The following is a 22955-nucleotide window of genomic DNA, read 5'->3' on the forward strand; positions in this document are numbered from 1 at the left end:
CAAACACTTAGATTCTTACTCTCAGACATGACACCTTTGTGTCAAGCAGACAGACTTTTAGCAATGAAATCTGCTCTCCAGGGACAGCAGAAGTTGTGTGGGAGAACAAAATAACCCTAAGCTTTCTTTGTCCCACAGGAAGCTTCTTTTGTCCTTGCAGGGAACCTCTTGGCCAACCAGAAAGTGGAGCCTGAAACTGGGAGTCACCTTTGCTTAGTTTTAAAGTCTAACCAGACAAAAAAGGAAAAGGGAGCTTGGAGAGAAAGTGCGTACAGAGTTCAGGTTGAAACAAAGATAACAGAAAACTAAAGCCCCACCCTACCCGAATACTAAGACAGCAAGACATCCTATTTTTCTCTCATGCTTATTGGATGTTTGCAGGTTCGAGGCAGACTTGCTCATGGTCTCACACATGCAGAGAGCAGACCATTGACAGCATTTACGGCCCCCTGTCCGGCCCACCCAGCCTCATTGGGTGACTGGAGTGAGGTGAGACGCAAGGCCAAGTACTGTTAGTGCATGCTTGTCCCAATTCTCATGGTTTTGAGTTATATTGGGGGAGAAGAGGGAGACCAGGGAACACTGGTAATTTCCAGCACGTCCTAATATCCCATCTGTGCCCCAAAAAAGAGTGGCAGCAGGGAGGGGGCGGGTGAGTAAGGCACTAAGGCTGCAGCGGGTAGAAGAAACATCAACTAACAGGCGCAAGCCTGGGGAGGCTGCTAGGAAGGCAGATCAGGTGCTTTTTAAAGGATGGGGCTACCACAGGACCCATCTTCCCTCCCCAGAAGGATAGTCTGTTCTCCTCAGTTTCCAAATCTCAATCCCGGTGTTGGCCAGCCTCCCCCATTCTTTGGGAAGAAGCTGCCTTCAAGTCTCCTCCTTCCCTAGCTCTGGGCCCAAAACTCAGCCACCCATCCCCTGCAGGCAGACCCCAGGGCTGCTTCTGCCACAGAGGCAGATCATAGCTTGATGAAGGCAGCAGGCGGCGGTGGGGGCTCCTCCTCTGGCGGCAAGAAGACACTGGATATGGCTATGTCCACGATGCCCTGGCACAGTTCTGCATAAAGCCTCCTGAAAGATGTTTGGAAATCTGTATCACTCAGGATGTCCATCCAAGTACAAGTGACCGCCCTCCCCCATCACTCTCCCCCCTACCCCCAACATTCACACAGGGCCCTGCTTGCTGTGTCACCACTCTGGGTCGTTCCCATGGCATCCACCACCCACTGGAGCAGGCCAAGTGCTCCAGGAATACGGGAGTCCAGAGAATGACTCAACCAAGCAAGGCATTTCTCTGTCCTGCCTGCAAGTGGTCTAAGAACCAGGCCTGAAGTCCAGGGCCTTGGGAAACAGTGCACCACCCAGCTGGTATTTGGGCTTACTGAGCACAAGCAGGGGCGCCATTGACCTCGATGAGCCAGACCTTCAGCTCCTCATCCACCATGAAGTCGAAGCCGAAGAGCTGGAAGCTCTGGTATGGTAGGTATCTGGTGCTGATGGCGGGCTCCACGCTTAGGAGGCAGCTTCTGTGAGAAGAGGACAGCTCCCTGAGAACGAGTGAGCAGATGCACAGGACATGTGCCTGGAGGGGTGGAGATCACACATGGGGACAGAAACCAGCTGCCAGGAGCCTGCGAGGTATCTTCAGTGGTACAGAACTGCCTAGCTTGTGTGAGGCCCTGAGTTCAGTCCCCAGCATTGACCCCACAACCCTGCCTCAGAAGTAGGCCTGGGCACCTCACCTCACACCAGAAGAACTGGCCCCTCTCCTACTTGACCCTAGGTGTGTGGCTATTTCCTTGGGTGTTTTTTGGGTGGTTTTTTTGGCTCACAACTGGCCCAGTGTTCAGGAGACCATGAGTATTGAGAAACCTTGAAGCCTCATCCCCCACCCATATTTCCTAGGTAACTTGACCTTACCAGCAAGACCTCGCCCATTCCTGGGAGGGGTCTTGGAAAAGGTAGATAAAGCCTTTGACCCAGGGGATTAGGGCTCTCTAAGTGTTAGAGGCAAAAATCCTGTATTGAGAGTGCAAAGAGTCATGTAAGAAAGCTGGCCGATTAATTAATTCGTCATTCACCATGATGATCAGGTAATTATTCTTCAGGAACCCTATGTTCCTCTGTGATTCTCCCCCTGTATCAACTGACTGATGGGACAAAAAAATCATGTGTCCCTTCATTGAGGCCATGTGTTCTGAGAAATCGATGGGTGATTTGGCTGCTATGTCCCTGCCCCAGAGTATGTCTGCAAGAGCCTTGAGGATGACGCTTGCTGCCCAGTACTGTGCCAGCAATACCAGGGAGGGTGGTGGGACAATTCATCTCAGAAAAATGTTAAAAGTGACTCTAAGAGTACCAGAGGCAGCTAGCTGCCTTATATATAACCGCATGTTTAGAAGAAATGTAGGGATTGACTCAACTCAAAGGGATTGCCTTCCAGATAGGTTTAGAAATGTGACTCTATTCACCAGGGTGGGGGGATGTATACCTGACAGTGCAAGGGGGCCCGCTTTCAACAGAGCTCCAGGAAGCAAGGACTGAATGTGGGCATTCACAGGTTAGGATTGAGCTCCAGAACTTCAAATCCCTTTTCCAGTACTATCAGTCACCTGAATTTAGTAAACTGAGAACTCTGTGTTTAGACCTGCAATCCCAGCCTCCCTTATTAGCTTTCCCAACTCCCTAATCACCATCCCTGCCTTCCTCCCTCCCTTCCTTCTGCCTTCTTCCTTCCCTCTTTTCCCTTTTTCCTTTTTACCTCCCTCCTATGTTATATTCCCATGTTCCCCCAAACCCACCAGGAGTGATCCCTGAGTGCAAGGCCATGAGTAACCCCTGAGTACAGCTAGGTATGGCCCAGTTTTTTTTTTTAATTAGAAATAATTTGGGGGCCAGAGCGGTGGTGCAGTGATAAGAGCATTTACCTTGCAAGCGGCTGACCTAGGACGGACCATGGTTTGATCTCCTGGCGTCCCATATGGTCCCCCAAGCCAGGAGCAATTTCTGAGCGCATAGCCAGGTGTCACAGGGTGTGGCCCAAAAATTAAAAAAAAAAAAAAAGAAAGAAAGAAAAGAGAAATAATTTGGAAGAAAAGGGGCTGGAGTGACAGCACAGCGATCTGTACGGCGTTTGCCGACCCAGGATGGACCCAGGTTCAATTCCCGGCATTTCATATGGTCCCTCAAACCTTCCAGGAGTGATTTCTGAGTGCAGAGCCAGGAGTAAACCTGAACCCTGAACACTGCAGTGTGTGGCTCAAAAACCAAAAAAAAATTTCAAAAAAATCTTTGTTAAAAAAAAAAGAATTAATTGAGGGGCTAGAGTGATAGCTAACGGAACGGCGTTTGCCTTGCATGTTGCCAATCCAGGACAGACCTGGGTTCTATCGCCAGCATCCCATATGGTCCCCAAGCCTGCCAGGAGCAATTTCTGAGTGCAGAGCCAGGAGTAACCCCTGAGCGCCGCCGGGTGTAGCCCCCAAACCAAAACCAAACAAAACTGACTAGCTCTTAAACAATCTGTTCATCCAAAATAGATATTTTAAAATATTTAATATATACTTAAAATATTTTAAAAAGGGTTGGGCACATAGCACAGCAAGTAGAGAGTTTGCTTTGCACGTGGCTGACTGGTCTTTGGTCATCTCATATGGTCTCCAGAGCACTGATGGGAGTAATTCCTGAACATCATCAAGTATGGCCCCCAAATGAAACCAAAAAATAGGTATAAAGAGAAGATATACATTATCGGATAAGAAGTTATATTGTATAGATCCTGTCCATATAAAAAGCAATGCAACAGATAAATGTTATGCTTAGTTTAGGTCATGTAAAAAGAATGACTTGAGAGGCACAATCTTCCAACAGAGACAATTAAGTTACCTGATTATATGCTTGATTTGTAGTAAGATAGTAGTCTCCAGGGTGACATTCAAAGCACTTGTTAGGTACCGACTGAAGTCTTCAAAGAACATTTCATTCCCTTCTTCATACTTGCCGTAATTTTTGGAGTACTCCTTTTGAATGCAGTGATTGGTCAAGTGGCAGGTTTTATCCTGGAAATTATCAACATGATAGGGTTCTGAAGCCGTTCGAAGCACTCCTTCTTTGTAGAGGTAGATATTATACTGATGATCCACCAAGACCCAGCTCCTGCAAGTCAATCACACACTAATTTACTCAAGGCATCCAAACCTTTCCCATATTATACACAGGTTCAGCCCACCCTTAGTAGGAGGAAGTACAGCAAGAGGCAGATGCTAAAGTTACAGAAGGGAACCCAAGATAGAGAAGTTTTCACTGCAATGAGGCCAAAAGGACGTGTTACTATGCAAATGATAAGGAGACAACTATCCATTTAAGAGACTGGATATTGGTGGAAGAGACCTGCATGGGCTCGTTGCCTTTGTTGTCTTGGTTTGGGGGCTATATCTGGCAGTGCTCAGGATGGACCCAGGGGATCTGGCATGCACACCCTGTGCCCTGGCCCTGAATGAGCTAGTTTTGAACTTTAATCTGTTACCTCTTTTTGCCATGTTTGCTTTTTTTGCTTAATTTAAAGAAAAAGATTGTTCCCCTTAAAGCTGATCTGATCTAGGACTGGTATTCAATAAGTAACAAATCATTAGATCAAACACTGGACCAAAGTCTCTCTCTCTCTCTCCCTCTCTCTTTTGGTTTTTTGGGCCACATCCAGTGGTGCTCAGAGGTTATTCCTGGCATTGTACTCAGGAATCATGCCTGGCAGGTACTGGGGAATTATATGAGATGTGAAGATCAGACCTGGGTTGGTTGCACACTAGGCAGGTGCCTTACCCACTGTACTATTGTTAGGGTCCCTGACCAAAGTCTCTTGATGACAAGGTTTAGGGAAATCTGCAGGGAGAAATGGGATGTTAGCTTTGGAAAGCATCACACAACTTTTTTCTCTATGCTAGACCTGTTGCTGAAAAAATGATCAGCCAAGAACTTGCAGGATGTTCATGAAATCCATAGAAGAAAGAACACAGTAATAAAGCAAGGGTGAACTATTCTGTGGGGCATCCTTAGAGAAGGGGATGTCATATGATTAGCTTGTTGAGTCACATGTTCCATATCTGAATCTTCCATATCTCCCCTACATATTCATTCTTTTATTCAAGAGAATACTAAGAAAAGAAATGTATAATCCTTTCCTGGGATGGGGAGGGTGGGCTCGAAGCCAGGGCCTCACATATGCAAGGCAAATGCTCAACTGTTGAGCCATATACTGGGGCCCAAGATTTACAACCTCAATACTTTTCTACAAAGAAAAAGGAAATTTGAAAGGAAAGACAGAAAAAACTAGCCTAGAAGCTAGTCCCATTCATCTGTGCTCACTTATATTGGTCACATTTTACACCTGGAAAAGGCCCTCTCATTCCTTGCCACCCCTCCCCTCACCCCTTGCATCCTCTTCAGAGAGAAAACCCAAGCTGCAGAGAGTACCGAATGTCGAACTTGCGATGCCCAGGCTCCAGGAGTAGAGGGCGCTCCAGGTACTTCTGGATCACGTGCACTTGGCCTTGGTTGTCTATGAAATCCAGAAGCTCTGTGGCCTCGGAGGAAATGAGGATGCCCTCGCCTGATAGGACAGAATTGAAACAGTCAGCTGGCTCCTCCCAAGAGAACATGCTCTCAGCACAGACAGAAAGATGACACCAACAGCAGGGAAAGCCACGGGGAAACTTGGCAAGTTGCTTTTTCTTTTCTTTTCCTTTCTTTTGGGTGACGGAAGGGGGGCACATCTAGCAGTGCTCAGGGCTTACTCCAGGCTCTGCATTCAGGACTCAGTTTCTGGTAGGGCTTGAGGGGACCAAATCTGGGTTGACCATGTACAAGGCAATCATCCTACCTGCTATACTATTGCTCTGGCCCCTACTTTTTCTTACTTCCTTCAGTCTTCCTCCACTTTGCCCAGCAGTGAATCCACCAGGACTGTGGTCGGCAACCATTTTTTTCAACTGAACCAAATCTCGCCAAAACCACGATTGAAATTTGTTTTGAGAGCCACACAGGGCGCGCACTGACAGGCTAGGAGCAGAGTCCTGACTCCTGGAGCGGCTGCCTGACACACAAAAGAGCCAAATTAAAAGTGTAAAGAGCCATATGTGGTTCGCAAGCCGCAGGTTGCTGACCACTGCACCAGGATCTAACTCTTGGTTCATATAAGGCTAAAATTATCTTATCATGCTCTAGTCACACAACTTTGTTTCTACAGATTTTCTGACATAAGAACCCTAATTAAACGTCACTCTACAACTGGCAACAGGTTCATGCGACAATGACTGAATCCTGCATGTGGTCACCAAACTTATTTCTAACACCATATCCCAGAAAAATGGTAGGAAGGTTTGGGTATAAAGACAAATGAAGACATAAATTCCCTGTAGTGTCATTGGATATAAAGTGTCCATAATTCTGAAATAAGTAATACTATAGTTAGTCCTCTAAATAATGTTTTTTTTTGTTTTTTTTTGGGGGTTTTTTTTTTTTTTGGTTTTTGGTTTTGGGGTCACACTCGGCAGTGCTCAGGGGTTACTCCTGGCTGTCTGCTCAGAAATAGCTCCTGGCAGGCACGGGGGACCATATGGGACACCGGGATTCGAACCAACCACCTTTGGTCCTGGATCGGCTGCTTGCAAGGCAAATGCCGCTGTGCTCTCTCTCCAGGCCCAATGTTGAGTTTAACATACCATAAGTCAATGGTTTTTAGTAAAATCTAAGGTTTGCAATCATCACTGGAAATTTTTTTGAATATTTCATCACCCCATCACCACCAAATCCCGTCTCATTAGCAGTCGGTCATGCTCCTAGCCCCTGACGGCACAACTTGACTTTCTGTGTCTACAAACCTACCTATTCTAGTGGCGCTGGAGCAATACTATAGTGAGTAGGGGACTTGCCTTTCACAAGGCCAACCCAAGTTCATTCCCTGGCATCCCATATTGTGCCCCAAGTACCACCAAGAGTAATTCCTGAGTGTAGAGCCAGGAGTAATCACTCAGTATTACCTGATGGTGGCCCAACTTCTGGCCCCCAAATCCAAAATAAATGAATAAAACTGCCTATTCTACATGTTTTCTACTTGGGAAGAAGTCACAAAAAGAGAACGAGAAGTGGGCGAGGTTCCTGGCTCATGGCAAGGGTCTAATACTCTCAGTCTCTAGAGCTGCCAGGTGATACCCTCATGTCTCATGGCTGGTAGAAAAGAAGGTGAGGGTCTCTAGACTGGCAAGAGAAATGAGTACCAAGGCCAAATGGCCTTATAACAAGAAGTTGAAATGGAATGCTTTTTGTTTGTTTGGGGGCCACACTCAGCAGTGCTCACGGATTACTCTTGTCTCTTCACTCATAATTTACTGGCAGGCTTGGGGGACCATATGGGATATAGGGATTGAACCCAGGTTGGTTTCATGTAAAGCAAATTCCCTACCTGCTGTACCATCATTCTTGTCCCTGAAATGGAATGGTGTTTAAAGGGCCTATGATGGCAGCTATAGAGAGGGAGTGTGCTCATATATTGATCCATTGGGAACTTTCAATATTTTTAGCCTTAAATAATATTATGAATCGAATCCTGACCATTCATATACCACAAACAACTCTGTTGTTTACCTTTAGGTATATATGGTGTGGGAGTGAGGCATACACAGAAACGAACAAGACCGAAAGTCTTTATATATTACAGTGTGGCAGGGAGATGGACAAATGCTATGGTTTGTTGCTCAGAAGGGATTAGGTTTACTTTTCCTTCAAGGAAAAAATAGTTAAAGCCAGGGTTAAGGATTAGAAAGCTGTTCGTCAAGTCTTCACCCAGCCAGATCCACTCTGTTCTCAAAAGAGATGTAAGCCAAGCCATGAAAAATTTTGGTACACTGGCCATGCAGCTGAAAGCTGGAAATCTCAGGAGAAGAGGGCAAGCCAAGTCCCCGCTCTGCTGAAGCCATGCTTGATGTACCCAACATCCACAATTGCTACTTTCCAATGGCCCTGCTTCACCATATCCTCTGTGGTTCTCTGCAGAGACACCAATCTTACCAAAACTCCAGGTATACAGTATTTGGACTTCTATCACTAAGAACTTTTTGAAGTGAATATAGGCACCCTTCCCCCACCTTCTCGTGCTTCCAGAGACCTGACAGATACACCCCACAAAAGCTGCAGTAATAACAATAGTGTTTGGAAATTCTGAACCGTGCAGCTGTGACAATCTATTTCTGTTTAATACTGTTATCCCCATAGGAACACACCAATTTAGATGCCAATGTGTAGCTGAAGTCACTTAATGTTCAGAAGCAAATGAAGTAAAAGAATGGTCAGCTAGCAACAAAATTTCACTAAACCTTCTGACATGACAATGACCTCACTGGAGATACAATAATTTTCACAAATTTGCTTGTCACTGTACATCTCCTATTTTTTCTTTTCTTCCTTCTTTATTTTTTTTATATAATCTTGGTCCCACTTATCTGGAAACAAATGTAATACCATCAAATATGTCAACAAAGTAATATATACTCTTTAAATAAAGTAAATTAAAAAAAGCAAACAATGTGCAAATAGGTCATTTAAAAAAGAAGAACCTTTTCTACCAAGGCAGCATTGAAGGGGAGAGAACAGAACAGTCATGGCAGAGCATTCTAAGTACAGAGATTCAGAGTCTCTGTGGGGACACCAGATGGTGAACAGTAGCCGTGGCTGTGAGCAAGGTCAGGAACCCGAAACGTGCAAACAGATGAGGACATATGCCATGTAGACTCTGTGGCCACAGCTTATTCTAACTACACTGGGAAACCATTGCTGAGTTGAGGCACGAACTAGCATGATCAGACTTATACTGTTCAAACATCACTGAGAGGAGTAAATCTGGATGGGAGCAGGGCACCAGGAACACACAGATTACAAAGAGGAACAGCTCAGATTTCAAGTGGAAGCAGTAGAAATGATTAGAGAAACATCACAATATGTGGGAGGGAGGGCTAGCTAGGCTTGCTGATGCATTAGCAATCAATGGCAGAGAAAAGGGCAACCCAGGATGAAGTCCAGGTTCCAGCTCTAAAGACAGGCTGAAGAGGAGCAGAGAGTACTAAGCAGGGAGCCTGCAAAGGGATTGCTTGGTGGGTGGTGGCCAGCAGCAGATGAAGAGTTCTGTGTCAGGCAGGCAGGTCCATGTGAAATGCCTATTGCCACTTGACTTCTGAGGGAAAGGCAAAGGCCTAGCTAGAGAAATAGGCTTAGAAGCTGTGGGTATGAAGATACTTAAAATTATGTAACTAGGCCTTGACTCTACCTCAGGATTCAGAAACCAGTCCTTAGTGTGTTCACTTTAACCTACTGAGAAGAAGGTATCTCATGGAAGGGAGGAAAAGTGTGATAGAACCAACTCACCTTTGGCACCGGCTGAGGACTTTGCAATCCAAACATTGCCTTCTCCATCATCTTTCTTTTTGTTGTAAGAAGCCAAGAAGAATTCCCTCTCATCTGTCCTGGTGTTGCTAATAGGGAGGTGGATTCCATTCTGCGTGGCAGCAACTGGGGTCTTAGCATTGGTTGGATAAATCACATAAGACTCCGGGAACCACGTGCATGACTCAGCCAGTTCCGGGCTTGTCTTGATTAGTCTGACAGATGACAGGGGTGAACCCTTCTTAGTCCACTTTGAAAATCCCATGCTGCCCCTCCCACACCCTGGCACCTGAGCTCTCTCAGGACACAGAGAATGACAGTGCAAGAAACTGGTCTCCTACCCCCATTCTGTCTGTCTCTCTGGGCAAAGCTCAAGTGAATTGTGCAGCACATTGCTAAGACCATATATGACTCTACTACTTCATTCCAAACCAACACAATGTTCTTAATGTCAGCGCTTACAAAAATGTATCTCTTGGGGCCAGAGCAATAGCATAACAGGTAGGGTGTTTTCTTTGTACCTGTGGCTGATCAAGGTCTGATCCCTAGCATCCTATATGGTTCCCTGGGCACCACCAGAAATGACCCCTGCATACAGAGCCAGGAGTAACCTCTGAGCATCACTGGATATGGCCCCCTCCCAAAACAAACAAACAAAATACATCTCTGGGGATCAAAGCAATAGTGATTAAGGCTATATATTTTATTGCTTGTCTTGCATGAAACCAATCCCAATTCAGTTCCGACATCCCAAATGGTTCACTGAGCACTGCCTGAGTGCAGAGCCAGGAGTAACACCTGAGTATCACCAGATGCGATCCCAAAACAAAATAAAACAAAACAAAAGCATCTCTAAGACTCTAAGGAAACAATCTTAAGTAATCCTCAGAGGACACTTTTCCAGAAAATCTATATACTGCATTTGAACTAAATTCACACTAATGAAATCAAAGAGAAGAGAGAACTGAGAAAATAATGTGGGTTACTTGCAAAAATAATACCTGCTCAGCTTCAGATATTACTTAGGAAGTTGGATTATTGAGACTTGGTTTAGTTCTTCTTTCCTTGTTTTAGCATGGCCTGGCTTCACAGAGAGGATAAAGGGAAAAGCTGTTGAATGGGACATGGAACTTAGTGGCCATAACTGAATACTTCCCACAGCCCCACAGTAACATCTAATAGTGAGAGAGGAACCAGGCTCTGAGCAAGGAAGGAAAAGAAGGTCATGTGCTCTTTATCTATTCATCCTAAGCTGGAATAAGAGCAACAATATATTTTTTTTTCCGGCCACACCCAGTGACGCTCAGGGGTTACTCCTGGCTATGCGTTTAGAAATTGTTCCTGGCTTGGGGGACCACAGGGGACGCTGGGGGATCGAACCTCGGTCTGTCCTAGGCTAGTGCATGCAAGCCAGATGCCTGATGCTCTGTGCCACCGCTACAGCCCCTGAGCAACAATATTTTAGGAATCAGGCATTGGGCTATGGGAAATACATTTTTCCAAGATCACCATAGTAGTAACAAAGACCCAGGATGTAAGGCCAAACTCTCAGTTGACCCTTTCTGCCCTAGTGAACCAGAGTAGGGAGGGACATGGATGCAGGGAACACTTGGAAGTTATGCTGTGCTTCCTCTTTCAGAGAACAATCAATATATTATGGTGGGCCTGGAGAGATAGCACAGCGGCGTTTGCCTTGCAAGCAGCCGATCCAGGACCAAAGGTGGTTGGTTCGAATCCCGGTGTCCCATATGGTCCCTATTGCCTGTCAGGAGCTATTTCTGAGCAGACAGCCAGGAGTCACCCCTGAGCACCGCCAGGTGTGGCCCAAAAACCAAAAACCAAAAAAAAAAAAAAATATATATATATGTATATATATATATATATATATATATATATATATATATATATATTATGGTAAGTCTGTGTTAGATTCATCTAAAAAAAAAAGTGCTCGCTTTGGCAGCACATATACTAAAATTGGAATGATACAGAGAAGATTAGCATCGCCCCTGCACAAGGATGATATGCAAATTCGTGAAGCGTTCCATATTTAAAAAAAAAAAAGCTCAGTCTCTAAGCAAATGGCAAAACAACAAAAAAACAATTTATTGAGATATTATATATCACAGTTAAAGGCAACCCAACTTGAAAAATACTTTCTTGAACTAAGAAAAAATATAAGTCAGAGTGATAATAGAGGCATCCTATTGACCCTGTGAAAATCCTTAGCTCAGAGCAGGTAGGGCATTTGCCTTGTACACAGCTAACTCGGGTTCGAACTCCGGCATCCCATATAATTCCCCAAGCTTGCAAGGAGTAATTTCTGAGTGCAGAGACAGGAGTTACCCCTGAGTACCACTGGGTTTGGCCAAAATCAAAACAAAACAAAAATCATTAGCACTGCATATAGTCCCCTGAGTTCCCATAGGAGTGGTCCCTGGTGACAGAGCCTAGAGTAAGCCCCAAACACTGAGGGATGTGACCCAATATCCCATCCCCTACCAAAAAAAAATAATAAAAACAAATTTCTAATGCACTGAATGTTCAACTCATAGGTGTTATTTTTATAGAATAGCCACCAACTACATGTTGCTTTTAAGCCTAATTCTGGGACTAAATTTTAAATTCTGCTTAGTTTTCATGTTAAAACTGAAGCATCATAATGTGTTTTTCCACTAAGGACAATTTTGTTATTTTGGTAGAATGACATTTCACTTTCATCACTGTGTGACCTAAGAACCTTTGGTTTACACTGCACTTTGCATGTCAGACCCATGAGTTGCTTTAGTATTACAGAGAAACACATCACTGTTCTGCTCAGACAATAGATTGATTTAGCTCAAGTGATTATGCAGCAAGCACAAGTTATTACCAATAGCTATGCAAATCCTCACTAGCAAGTGAAGTGAAATATGACTTCTAGTCAAGCAATAGTAAGACAAAATTTTAAATAGGGCATGACGGGCTGGAGTGATTATAGTACAGCAGGTAGGACTTTGCCTTGCACATGGCCAACCCGGTTTGATTCCAGGCATACCGTTACTTCTACTACTGCCAGGAGTGATTCCTGTGTGCAGAGCTAGGAGTAACCTTGGAGCATCATCAGCTGTGGCCCAACATGAAAATAAAATTAAAAAAATATATATATATATATATATATTGAAAAAACTGTGTTCAGTGTCCTGAAACCTTGTCTAAAATCTACCAAGGATACAATTGTTCAAATGGTTTAGTATGTATTTGTAAATGCCACAATAATTTGCAAGTTCTTGGATCTGTAAGAAAAAGAGATCTTGGGGCTGGAGAGATAGCATGGAGGTAAGGGCGTCTGCATTGCATGCAAAAGGATGGTGGTTCAGATCCCTGCATACCATATGGTCCCTGGAGCCTGCCAGGGGCGATTTCTGAGCGTCCAGCCAGGAGTAACCCCTGATCACTGCCAGGTGTGACCCAAAAACAAACAAACAAAAAGAAGGAAAAAGAAATCTTGAGTAAAGGTGCATTTGAATATCGAAGCTGTATTTTAACTATAGTATATTATTGTTATAATATATATTATGTTACATATCATAACTATATTATAACTGTTACTGAAACTACAAATTAAAAAACAAAAATTAAAGGTCAATGTCTGCTATGCTACTGTGCTCTTTGACAATGCTCAGTGATTGAGTTCATTATAAAGTTTACTAAACTGAAACCCAATTCAGATTTTCTAAAATTGTTGCCTAATTATTTTTATTTTCAATAATTAAAGACATTAAATGTAGAGTGTGATAGTGTGATTTACATTTTCACACATATATTAACACAGCATTTGAGTAAGTTAAATTTAAAGCTACAAGGAAAGGAAAAGAGGACCTGACAGGGAAGTATGAGATCTTATGTTCCAAATTCATAACACAATAATAATTTTACCTATTTTTGTGACATGACTCAATCTGTAGATCTAAATAGCAAGAGACTGCATTATGCCTATTAGCTACAAAAACTAAAGAAAAACACTTTTTTTTATAGAACTGCAGATCATTTTAAATTTAGTTTCCTTATTTTTTTTTTTTTTTGGTTTTTGGACCACACCTGGCAGTGCTCAGGGGTTACTCCTGGCTGTCTGCTCAGAAATAGCTCCTGGCAGGCACGGGGGACCATATGGGACACCGGGATTCAAACCAACTACCTTTGGTCCTGGATCGGCTGCTTGCAAGGCAAATGCCACTGTGCTCTCTCTCCGGGCCCAATGTTGAGTTTCTTTCAACTAATTCAGTACTCCTTTAAAACAACTGAAGTTGAAACAAGATCAATGTCCTTATCTTGGGGCCAGCGAGGTGGCGCTAGAGGTAAGGTGTCTGCCTTGCAAGTGCTAGCCAAGGAAGGACCGCGTTTCGATCCCCAGCATCCCATATGGTCCCCCCAAGCCAGGGGCAACTTCTGAGTGCTTAGCAGGAGTAACCCCTGAACATCAAACAGGTGCGGCCCAAAAAACCAAAAAAAAAAAAAAAAAAAAAAAAAAAAGATCAATGTCCTTATCTTGAACAGTTTTGAGAATAATTTTGTTGTTGTTGTTGTTGTTGTTGTTTTGGGTCACACTTGGCAGCGCTAAGGGACTTCTCCTGAGCTCAGAAACCGCTCCTGACAGGCTCTGGGGACCGTATGGCATGCGGGATTCAAACCACCATCCTTCTGCATGCAAGGCAAATGCCCTACCTCCATGCTATCTCTCCGGTCCCAAGAAAGTGATAATTTATTTTATTTTATTTTATTCATTTTCTAATTAAATGGATACACTGGTCAAAATGTATGTGATTTAAATAAAAAATTATTCAATTCAGTTACTAAATAACATTTATGCATATGAAAATAGTATGGGCAGATAAACCTGCTTTTTGTTTGTTTTGGGCCACACCCGGTGACACTGAGGGGTTCTATGTTCAGAAATCGCTCCTGGTTCGGGGGACCATAAGAGATGCCAGAGATGGGGCCGGGCGGTGGCGCTAAAGGTAAGGTGCCTGCCTTGCCTGCGCTAGCCTAGGACGGACCGCGGTTCGATCCCCTGGCGTCCCATATGGTCCCCCAAGCCAGGAGCGACTTCTGAGCGCATAGCCAGGAGTAACCCCTGAGCGTCACCGGGTGTGGCCCAAAAACCAAAAAAAAAAAAAAAAAAAAAAAAAGAGATGCCAGAGATTGAACTCAGGTCCGTCCTGGGCAGCTGCTTGCAAGGCACATGCACTACCGCTGAGCTAATGTTCCGACCCCTACACCTGCTTTTTAACCATAACTTTTGTTTTATTTTGTCACACATGGCAGTGCTCAGGATTTACTACTGGCTCCTGACAGGGTTCAAGAGATCACATGGGATGCTGAGGATCAAAGCCTGGCCAGCTGCATATAAAGCAAGTGCGCTGAGACAAGAACAATAGATAGCACAGTGGGTAGGATGTTTGCTTTGCATGCGACCGACCAGGATTCAATCCCTGGCATCCCATATGGTCCCCCGAGCCTGCCAGGAGAAATTTTTTAATTTAACACAGAGCCAGAAGTAATGCCTGAACACCCCTGGGTGTGGCCCCAACTCCCCCTTTAAATAGCAAGTGCTCTACCAGCTGTACTATCATTCCAGCCCCACTCTTGGTATTTATTTTTATGCATCTATTGGAAAACTTAAAATATATGTGACTGGCATCCCATTTTGTCAGATATGGACAGACTTTGTCTGGAAGATGACAGCTTTTGGAAGTACTCATTTCGTGTACAGGGCAAAACCATTTTCTGCAAGGATTTTTTGTTTGGTTGATTGATTTTGTTGTTTTTGGCTCACACCTGGCAGCGCTCAGAGGTTACTCCTGGCTCTGTACTCAAAAATCGCTCCTGACAAGCTCAATGGGACCATATGGGAAGCCAGGGATTGAACCTGAGTCTGTCCTGGGTTAGCCATGTGCAATTTGTATAGCTCAGTATTATGCTTACAAGAGTATTTGGGATTTTAACTCTAATGTACAATGCTTTCTCATTTGTTTGTTTTTTCGGCCACATCCTGCGGTGTTCAGAGGTTACTCCTGGCTCTGCACTCAGAAATAGTTCCTGATCTAATTTACAATGTTATTGCATCATCAAAGTGCCCATGCTCTTATAAAAAAATATTTAAGTAAATTATGACAGTTTAGGCTATATGTTGACACTAGCAGTAACAACTATATCTTTGTGTGCAGTCACCATGGTTCGTCCTAGATTAGCATGTGCAAGGCAAATGCTTTACCACTTGCACCAAAGAGCCCAAGAAGACCTTCCACCAGTGTCCTCATGTTCTTCTAGTTCCCTCTTTACTCCTGCATGTCTGATGCTCTGTTCTGTATTCAGTGCCAGGATTTATTGGTAACTGATAGTGACTGCACCTTAAGTCTGTTTTTCTATATACCAGAGGCAAGTGAGACCATCTGATAGTTTGCCCTTTTTTAATGCTCATCAAGATCTCCTCTATAGGATCTCCCCCACCCCCTGGTTTTTGGGCCACACATGGCAGTGCTCAGGAGTTACTCCTGGCTCTGCAGTCATTAATTACTCCTGGCAGGCGTGGGGTTGGGAATTGAACTTGTATCAGCCACATACAAAGCAAGTGCCCTGCCTGCTACAGTATCTTTCTGGCCCCAAGAGACATCTTTAACAGAGCTTCTGTTTCTACTTTTTTTTTAATAGAACTCTTCACGAATTTGCATGTCATCCTTGTGCAGGGGCCATGTTAATCTTCTCTGTATCGTTCCAATTTTAGTATATGTGCTGCCGAAGCAAGCACTTGTTTCTACTTTTTTTTTGGTGGGGGGGGGGGAGTTTGGGTTTTGGGTCACACCTGGCAGCGCTCAAGAGTAACCCCTAACTCCATGCTCAGAAATCACTCCTGGCAGGCTCGGGGACCATATAGGACGCCGGGATTCGAACCAATGACCTTCTGCATGAAAGGCAAACACCTTATCTCCATGCTATCTCTCTGGCCCCCTGTTTCTACTTTTTTTTGGGGGGGGGCACACCCGGCAATGCTCAGGAGTTACTCCTGGCTATCTGCTCAAAAATAGCTCCTGGCAGGCACGGGGGACCATATGGGACACTGGGATTCAAACCAACCACCTTTGGTCCTGGATTGGCTGCTTGCAAGGCAAACGCCACTGTGCTATCTCTCCGGGCCCCTGTTTCTACTTCTTAAAGTAAAATCCTACCTTTATTGTTAAAAGGGAAAAATATTATAGTCAAAACCCATTATTCCAAAAAAAAAAGAGCCTAAATAAACATTTAATCAAAATTTCTAAATGAATAATCTAGAAAAATGATCATGTTTCATTTCTGCTCCTAGTTGAGGTAAAACAATTACTTGCATTGAGACATATATATATATATACATATATACACCATATATACATATCTCCTATATAAATATATGCTTCTCATATATGGGATAAAACACAATAAGTAGACTTTAGGAAGGTAACGGGGAGGTAATCAGGGAGAGCTCAAGGGGCTGTATTTCTGTTTTACATATAGGAGGTTCAAGTCAATCCCTAGTACCATAGGCCTTCTGATCAGCCCCTGAGCACCACTGGGTGTGACCCAAAATCAAACAATCAAAAATCCTGAGAGCATCTTGAGAACATCCCAGAGGGAGGAGAAACATAAGAGACTGACACACAAGGTTAAATGCAAAGGTGTGGAAAGCCCAGGAAGAAATTTAAGTGAAGAAGGGATGGAGAACACTGTGAAGTGAATCCTTTCATCTTCCCGTGCCTTCTTTCCAATGTGATTTAATTGTTTGTTCATATACCCAATTACTAGGTATAATCTAAAGGATTTGCCTCAGTCCTGTAGGTGCCACACCCAGTACTTCACTACTAAAATGGTAACAACAGCAGAGTTGTGATGACAGGAAGAAGAGCTTTAGAGTACATTGCAGGAGCCCTGAGAGATTAATCAAAACCATGCAATCCTCACCATAACCCTTGAGGTCAAAATGATCTCCCTACTGGACAAAGAATGCCGAATCAGATGGTCGCTAAACACCATTGTGCCACCCACATACATATCTCACCATATTTAACGCCAACAGAGTCCTACAGGACATGCTGGAATGTAGATGGGTGTGCTTAAAGGAAAAAGAGTGCTCGGGATTGGAACCCCAGCTTTCACCCCTTTCTCACTCTGACTATGGCTGCTGTATCCATGCACCTTCTCTCTTTACTCTAACACCCCATCTGGGTGCTGTGCCTGTGACTCATGCCCACATTCCACCTGTTCCGAAACCAGCAGTGGAGGAGATCGTGCTATATCCTCTCCAGGGACCCCTCAGAGGGGGTCCAAGACTGCTGTCAATGTGGGCTGCCAAGGGCTATAAAGGAATGTGGGAGAAGCTCTATCCCTCCCACTGTCCAAGGCTTACTTGCCAGTACCAGAATACAGATGCCTGAACTCCTTGTCCGAAGATGCCACACTTAGAGATTCAATTTCCTTTCCAGCTCAATGGTGTCAAGTTGAGGTGAAATTTCAGCTTCAAACATTCCCATTTTTGCTTTTTTTGGGGGGGTGGTGCTCAGGAATCATTCTTGGCAGATCATGCTCTGGGGACCATATGTAGTGCCCACAGAACCTGCATTAACTCTGTACTCTCTCTAGCCCCTCTGCTTACTTCTTCACTTGTCTTTTTCCTACAGTGTACTGCTCCCTTTGCTTATAGATGCTTCTCCTGAGAGCTCTCTCTAAAAATCATGTCTGCAAGGAACCCTCCTCAAAGAGTAGCTCCTTGAGGGTCTCACCTAAGAGAGAAAGTAGGCTTTAGTAAGTACTAAGATAAAACTAACTGCAGCTTTGGACTGCAGTTAAGGCAGATTAAAAAGAGCCAGGGCACTTGTAGGGTGCTTCTTTGCACACGGTTGATGAGAGTTCAGTCCCCAGAAGCATATATGGTTCCCTGAGCCACACTAGGAATGATCCATGAGGGCAGAGCCAGGAGAAAACCCTGAGCGATGCTGGGTGTGGGGCCCAAATCAAAGGCAAAAAACCATAACAACAACAAAAACTATAAAACAGAGTTGGGACAGGGGCCGAAGTGATAGCACAGTGGTAGTATGTTTGCCTTGCACGCAGCTGACCCAGGACGAACCTGGGTTCAATTTCCAGCATCCCATATGGTCCCCCAGCCTGCCAGAAGGGATTTCTGAGCAGAGTCAGGAGTAACCCGAGTGCTGATGAGTGTGGGCCAAAACCAAAAAAAGCAAAAACAAAAAACAAAAAAACAACCATGAGCTGGGGCAGACGGCTCAGAGAGCTCAGGGTAGATTGTGCAGGCTGAAGCCCCGGCTCCATCAATTGCATATTCCCCCTGAACGCTGCTGGGAATATCTCCCAAGGACCACCACGCATGACCCCCCAAAACTAGAAAAAGAAACCATAAGATAAGAAGAAGTTCTAAGGCTGGATTTTATTAGCTTTTCCAATAGTATTTTCTCCCCTGAGAAATAATTTCACCTTTTGCTTCAGTGTTTTAAGAAAATCACTCAGGTAAAAAGTTGAAATAGGGGCCCTGGTGAGCACTTACTTGACTAAGGAAGCTTTGCGGCACAGTTTGTCAGCCCCCCGGTAGTAATTCACCAACTGCATCAGCCCCGGCTCGTGACCTAGGAAGGAAAGAGGCAGCTCAGTGGGGGAACAGGACAGGTGGTAAATGACAAGTGTCAGCAGTGGCAGAACAGCTGCCTGGGTTGGGTGGGCCCCATTTTGCTCTCTGCCAGTACAAGGGCTGGCGGGGAGGGGTGAGTCAAGAGTAAATCTGCATATCTGCATCCCAGCACTCAGGTCTGCTTCTTCTTTTTTTTTTTCTTTTTGGGCCACTCCCGGTGACTCGATGATGCTCATGGGTTACTCCTGGCTATGTGCTCAGAAACTGCTCCTGGCTTGGGGAACCATATGGGATGCTGGGGGATCGAACTGTGGTTCGTCCTAGATTAGCATGTGCAAGGCAAATGCTTTACCACTTGCACCACTGCTTCAGCCCCTCAGGTCCACTTCTTATCTTCCCCAGGGATAGCTCAACAATGTCAGCTTGCAGAGACCACAGCTACCTCTGTTCTTCCTTCCCTGGGGTATGAGGGGGATGGATTTTATATTTCACTCCCCCTTCTCCCTACTGCACCCGACTCTGGCTTTGCCACACAAACAGAGATTTTGTAATCTGTCCAGTAAGGCCCTTCATCTGGCTTTGAAAACCTCTGCTTCTAGCAAGTCATCAAGACAGACAGGAGAATAATGATACTGATGACACTGCTGTTCTCAAGTCTATCGGGGAGCTGTTTCTGGAAGATAAAGGAAGATGGTACCAGAAGGGGGTGAAGGAAGGAGCAGAGCTGAAGCACCTGAACCTGTGTAAGTGGAAGACCCTCACCCCAGTCCTAAATGCTGATTACTGAAAATTTTCAGAAAATATAAACCAAATGGGCATTTGAATCGAAGCAGCCAAAAGTAACAGTATTTCATGGAAGAAGAGTGCATGGTTAAATAAAAGAGTTTTACCTTGCTCTAGGGGTGGTTGGGGGTGTGGCACATGTCCCAGAGCCTTCTCCATCTCCTGGAACTGCACTTCTGTGTCCTTACCTCTATAAACTATCTTTTCTTTGGGTCGGGGCAAGAGATAATTGAACAAGAGATAAATTTTCCTACCAGACAGCGCATGGAACCCTTTTGAGTTTGCCTCTTTTCTTTCTCCTAAAAGCCAAATGTTTCTGCTCACCTGCTGACTTGGCCCCCTGACATTTCTGTTCTTCCTTTTCTATTCCACAATAAAGCCAAACACCCTAGCTTCAGCCCCTGTCTCCCTGGGCCTCCCACCAGACCTCTCAAGGCCAGGCACGGCCCAGCAAAACGACAAATGTGTAATCACATCGAGAAGATAAAACTTCGTTCATGTTTTCAACCCTGAGCACTTTTTTCTTCTTTCAGAAGAAATATCCAGACAATCTCTTAGAGCACCTTCCCTTTGTTCAATCATTTCTGGGGAGTGAAACAGGCCTTCTCCCATCCTATACATAAATTTGTTTAGCCCTGAGAAATTGGCCATGGAGTCATTACAAATGGGGATAAGTGGGCCCGGAGAGATAGCACAGCGGTGTTTGCCTTGCAAGCAGCCGATCCAGGACCAAAGGTGGTTGGTTCGAATCCCGGTGTCAGGAGTAACCACTGAGCACCTTCGGGTGTGGCCCAAAAACCAAAACCAAAAACAAATGGGGATAGGTTCCTGGGAAAGCATCCTACACTGCACCCCACTAACCTTTACCAGGGAAAGCATCGCACATGGCCACCCCACTGCCCCTACAGCGCTTCTCAGCCTGCAACGACAGCCTCTCAGCCTGTATGTAGCAGGTTCTCAGGCTGCAGCAACCAGATCTATGGTCACACGCAGGTAGACCCTCCCCCCCCCAGCCAGTATCAGCAAGGAGACAGAGAGAGACAGAGACAGAGACAGAGAGATAGAGACAGAGAGACAGAGAGAGAGTTGGGTTTTGAGCTGAAGCGGAGGCACAACTTGGGGTTACGTCACCCAGCAAGGAGAAGCTGCCAGAGTAGATTGGGGGGTGCCCGGCAGGTGCCACTGCACGACAGCGGGTACCCGTCTTTGCAGCATTATCTGGCAGTGACAGGGCTCACGCCTTCCAACCTTCCAGCAAGGGGTGTGTGGGAAGTGGGGTGTGGGGTGGGGTGGAGGAGAGGGTGCTGCTCTTCTGGGAATCCCCCACTTTCTGAACCGGGGGTGTGGGGTTCTTTCCAAATCCTGTTCTTAAGAGCCCACGAGGTAAGGGGGCGCAGGTAGGACCCACCCAGCATCTCGAGACCCCCAAGACCATCACCACGCCCAGGCAGACCTCTGGGGCGCAGACTGCCTTTCCTTTCCAGGGGCGCGAGGAAAAAGGGCACCGGCGGGCCCACCCACCCCCGGTGCAGGGACCGGCCATCGCGGGGCGCAGCTCAGGGCGAACCCGACTTGGGAGACTCGGGGGCGCCGCCCAGGACGACGCACCGGCCCGGGAAGCACCCCCTTTTTTGTGTGGCAGCCCCGGAGGAGGAGGAGGCGCGACCCTGAGCCGAACAAAAGCGCCCCGGGCCGGCGCGCGCTCACCCAGCCTCCCGAAGGGCAGCCGGTTCCGCTCGCCCAGCATGAGGTTGAACCTGGGGTTGTCGCGCCGCAGCCGCTTCCAGTAGCCGGTGGCCAGCAGCAGGCGGGAGACCTCGGCGTACACGCTGCTGTTCTCGTCGCGCACCACGAAGGTGTACATGGCGCACGCGGGGCAGGCCAGGCCAGGCCAGGCCCGCGCGCCCGCCCGCCCGCCCGCCCGCCCGCCGGTCCGGGCTGCTGCCGGGGCCCAGGCGCCGCCGCGGGAGAAGCGGCCGATGGAGGAGGCGGCCTGCTCCGCGCGCCGCCAGCCGCCCGCCCGGCGCTCTCCGGTTCCCCTGCGGCCGCTGTGCTCGGGCCGCGCCCCCCGCGCGTCTGCCCCGCGCCGCGCCTCGCCCACCCGCCCCGAGAGACTCCGCCCACTCAACTAGAGGCCACGCCCTGACATTTAGACCACGCCCTTAATACTGTAACCACGCCCATTACACAGTAGGTCACGCCCCTAGACACACCCCGCCGCGCGGTCTCTCCCCTTAACCGTGTGGCTCCGCCCCTCCGCTGGTTCTTAGACCCCGCCCCTAATCCTCAAGGCCACGCCCCTAGCCTTGTGGTCCCGCCCTGATCCACCAGGCCCCGCCCATCGCGTGAGGCCCCGCCCATTCCCTAACCTTGAGTCCCCGCCTCTAGCGTGTGTTCTCGCCTCTAGCCGTATAGGCCCCGCCCCGCCCCTGATTCTTAAGGCCCCGCCCCTACCATTGTGGTTCCGCCCTGGTCCACCAGGCCACGCCCCCCATGTCGTCACGGCCCCGGCCTGGCCCGCCCCGACGCGCAGTGCTGGGGAGGGAGTGGTTTGTGGGGCTCGGCCCAGCCCCTGGGGCGGCGTCGCAGAGACACCGTTTTCCAGGCGGGTGTCTCGGCTGCTTTGGCATAGATGTCGCTGTCCAGCGCGTGCTTCCTTTTCTTTCCTGCCCTAGGAACACGGGGAGCCCGTGCTGCTGGCGCTGGTGTCCTGCTGGCTCCTTCTCCTTCTGGGTCACTTTTGGTTTGAGGCCCAGAATCGGTGGTGCTGGGAGGCCCGAGATGTGCGGGAAATAGAACTGGGGTCTCTTTGGGTTTTTTTTTTTGGGGGGGTGCACACCCGGTGATGCTCAGGGGTTACTCCTGGATATGCGCTCAGAAATCTTGCTCCTGGCTTGGGGGGACAATATGGGACGCCGGGGATCAAACCCAGGGCCGTCCTAGGTTATCGCGCGCAAGGCAGATCCCATAATTTCTCTTTGGTCGTGAGACACATGCTATGACTTCACTGTGTATATCTAATTTTACATTGCAAGCTGAGGGACATGTGTCGCATCCCACTGTGGAGGGTCCGTGGGACTATTTCATC

At 46.7% G+C, this 22955-nt stretch overlaps 1 protein-coding gene and 2 non-coding genes across 4 annotated transcripts; 1 reads left to right on the forward strand and 2 right to left on the reverse strand.

Moving 5' to 3' along the window:
• Positions 1-209: 209 nt before the first annotated feature.
• On the reverse strand, positions 210-21775 carry TTL (tubulin tyrosine ligase). Of its 2 annotated transcripts, none has more exons than XM_049784426.1 (7): positions 21575-21775; positions 19004-19082; positions 9415-9647; positions 5473-5608; positions 3889-4158; positions 1427-1529; positions 210-1074 (listed from the first exon to the last, which is right to left on the reverse strand). In XM_049784426.1, exons 1-7 carry the CDS (start codon positions 21729-21731, stop codon positions 907-909), a joined length of 1146 nt encoding a protein of 381 aa, XP_049640383.1. In that variant the 5' UTR covers positions 21732-21775; the 3' UTR covers positions 210-906. The 2 variants fall into 2 exon arrangements, with proteins under 2 accessions (XP_049640383.1, XP_049640384.1); XM_049784427.1 differs by having other exon boundaries at positions 1386-1529.
• On the forward strand, positions 11380-11486 carry LOC126025099 (U6 spliceosomal RNA). Its single transcript, XR_007501146.1, has one exon. It is a non-coding gene; the product is annotated as a U6 spliceosomal RNA (small nuclear RNA).
• LOC126025143 (U6 spliceosomal RNA) lies at positions 16113-16219 on the reverse strand. Its single transcript, XR_007501188.1, has one exon. It is a non-coding gene; the product is annotated as a U6 spliceosomal RNA (small nuclear RNA).
• Positions 21776-22955: the final 1180 nt, after the last annotated feature.

This window comes from Suncus etruscus, chromosome 12, assembly GCF_024139225.1.
Source record: "Suncus etruscus isolate mSunEtr1 chromosome 12, mSunEtr1.pri.cur, whole genome shotgun sequence".
Taxonomy (NCBI): Eukaryota; Metazoa; Chordata; class Mammalia; order Eulipotyphla; family Soricidae; genus Suncus; species Suncus etruscus.

Excerpts from the sequence above, each read along its gene's own strand:
- TTL (XM_049784426.1), bottom strand. The coding sequence starts at position 21,731 with ATGTACACCTTCGTGGTGCGCGACGAGAACAGCAGCGTGTACGCCGAG. Across the intron at positions 5,609-9,414 it reads GTCCTCAGCCGGTGCCAAAG|GCGAGGGCATCCTCATTTCC; the intron begins GTGAGTTGGTTC and ends CTGTCCTATCAG. Across the intron at positions 1,075-1,426 it reads TGGTGGATGAGGAGCTGAAG|GAGGCTTTATGCAGAACTGT; the intron begins GTCTGGCTCATC and ends AACATCTTTCAG.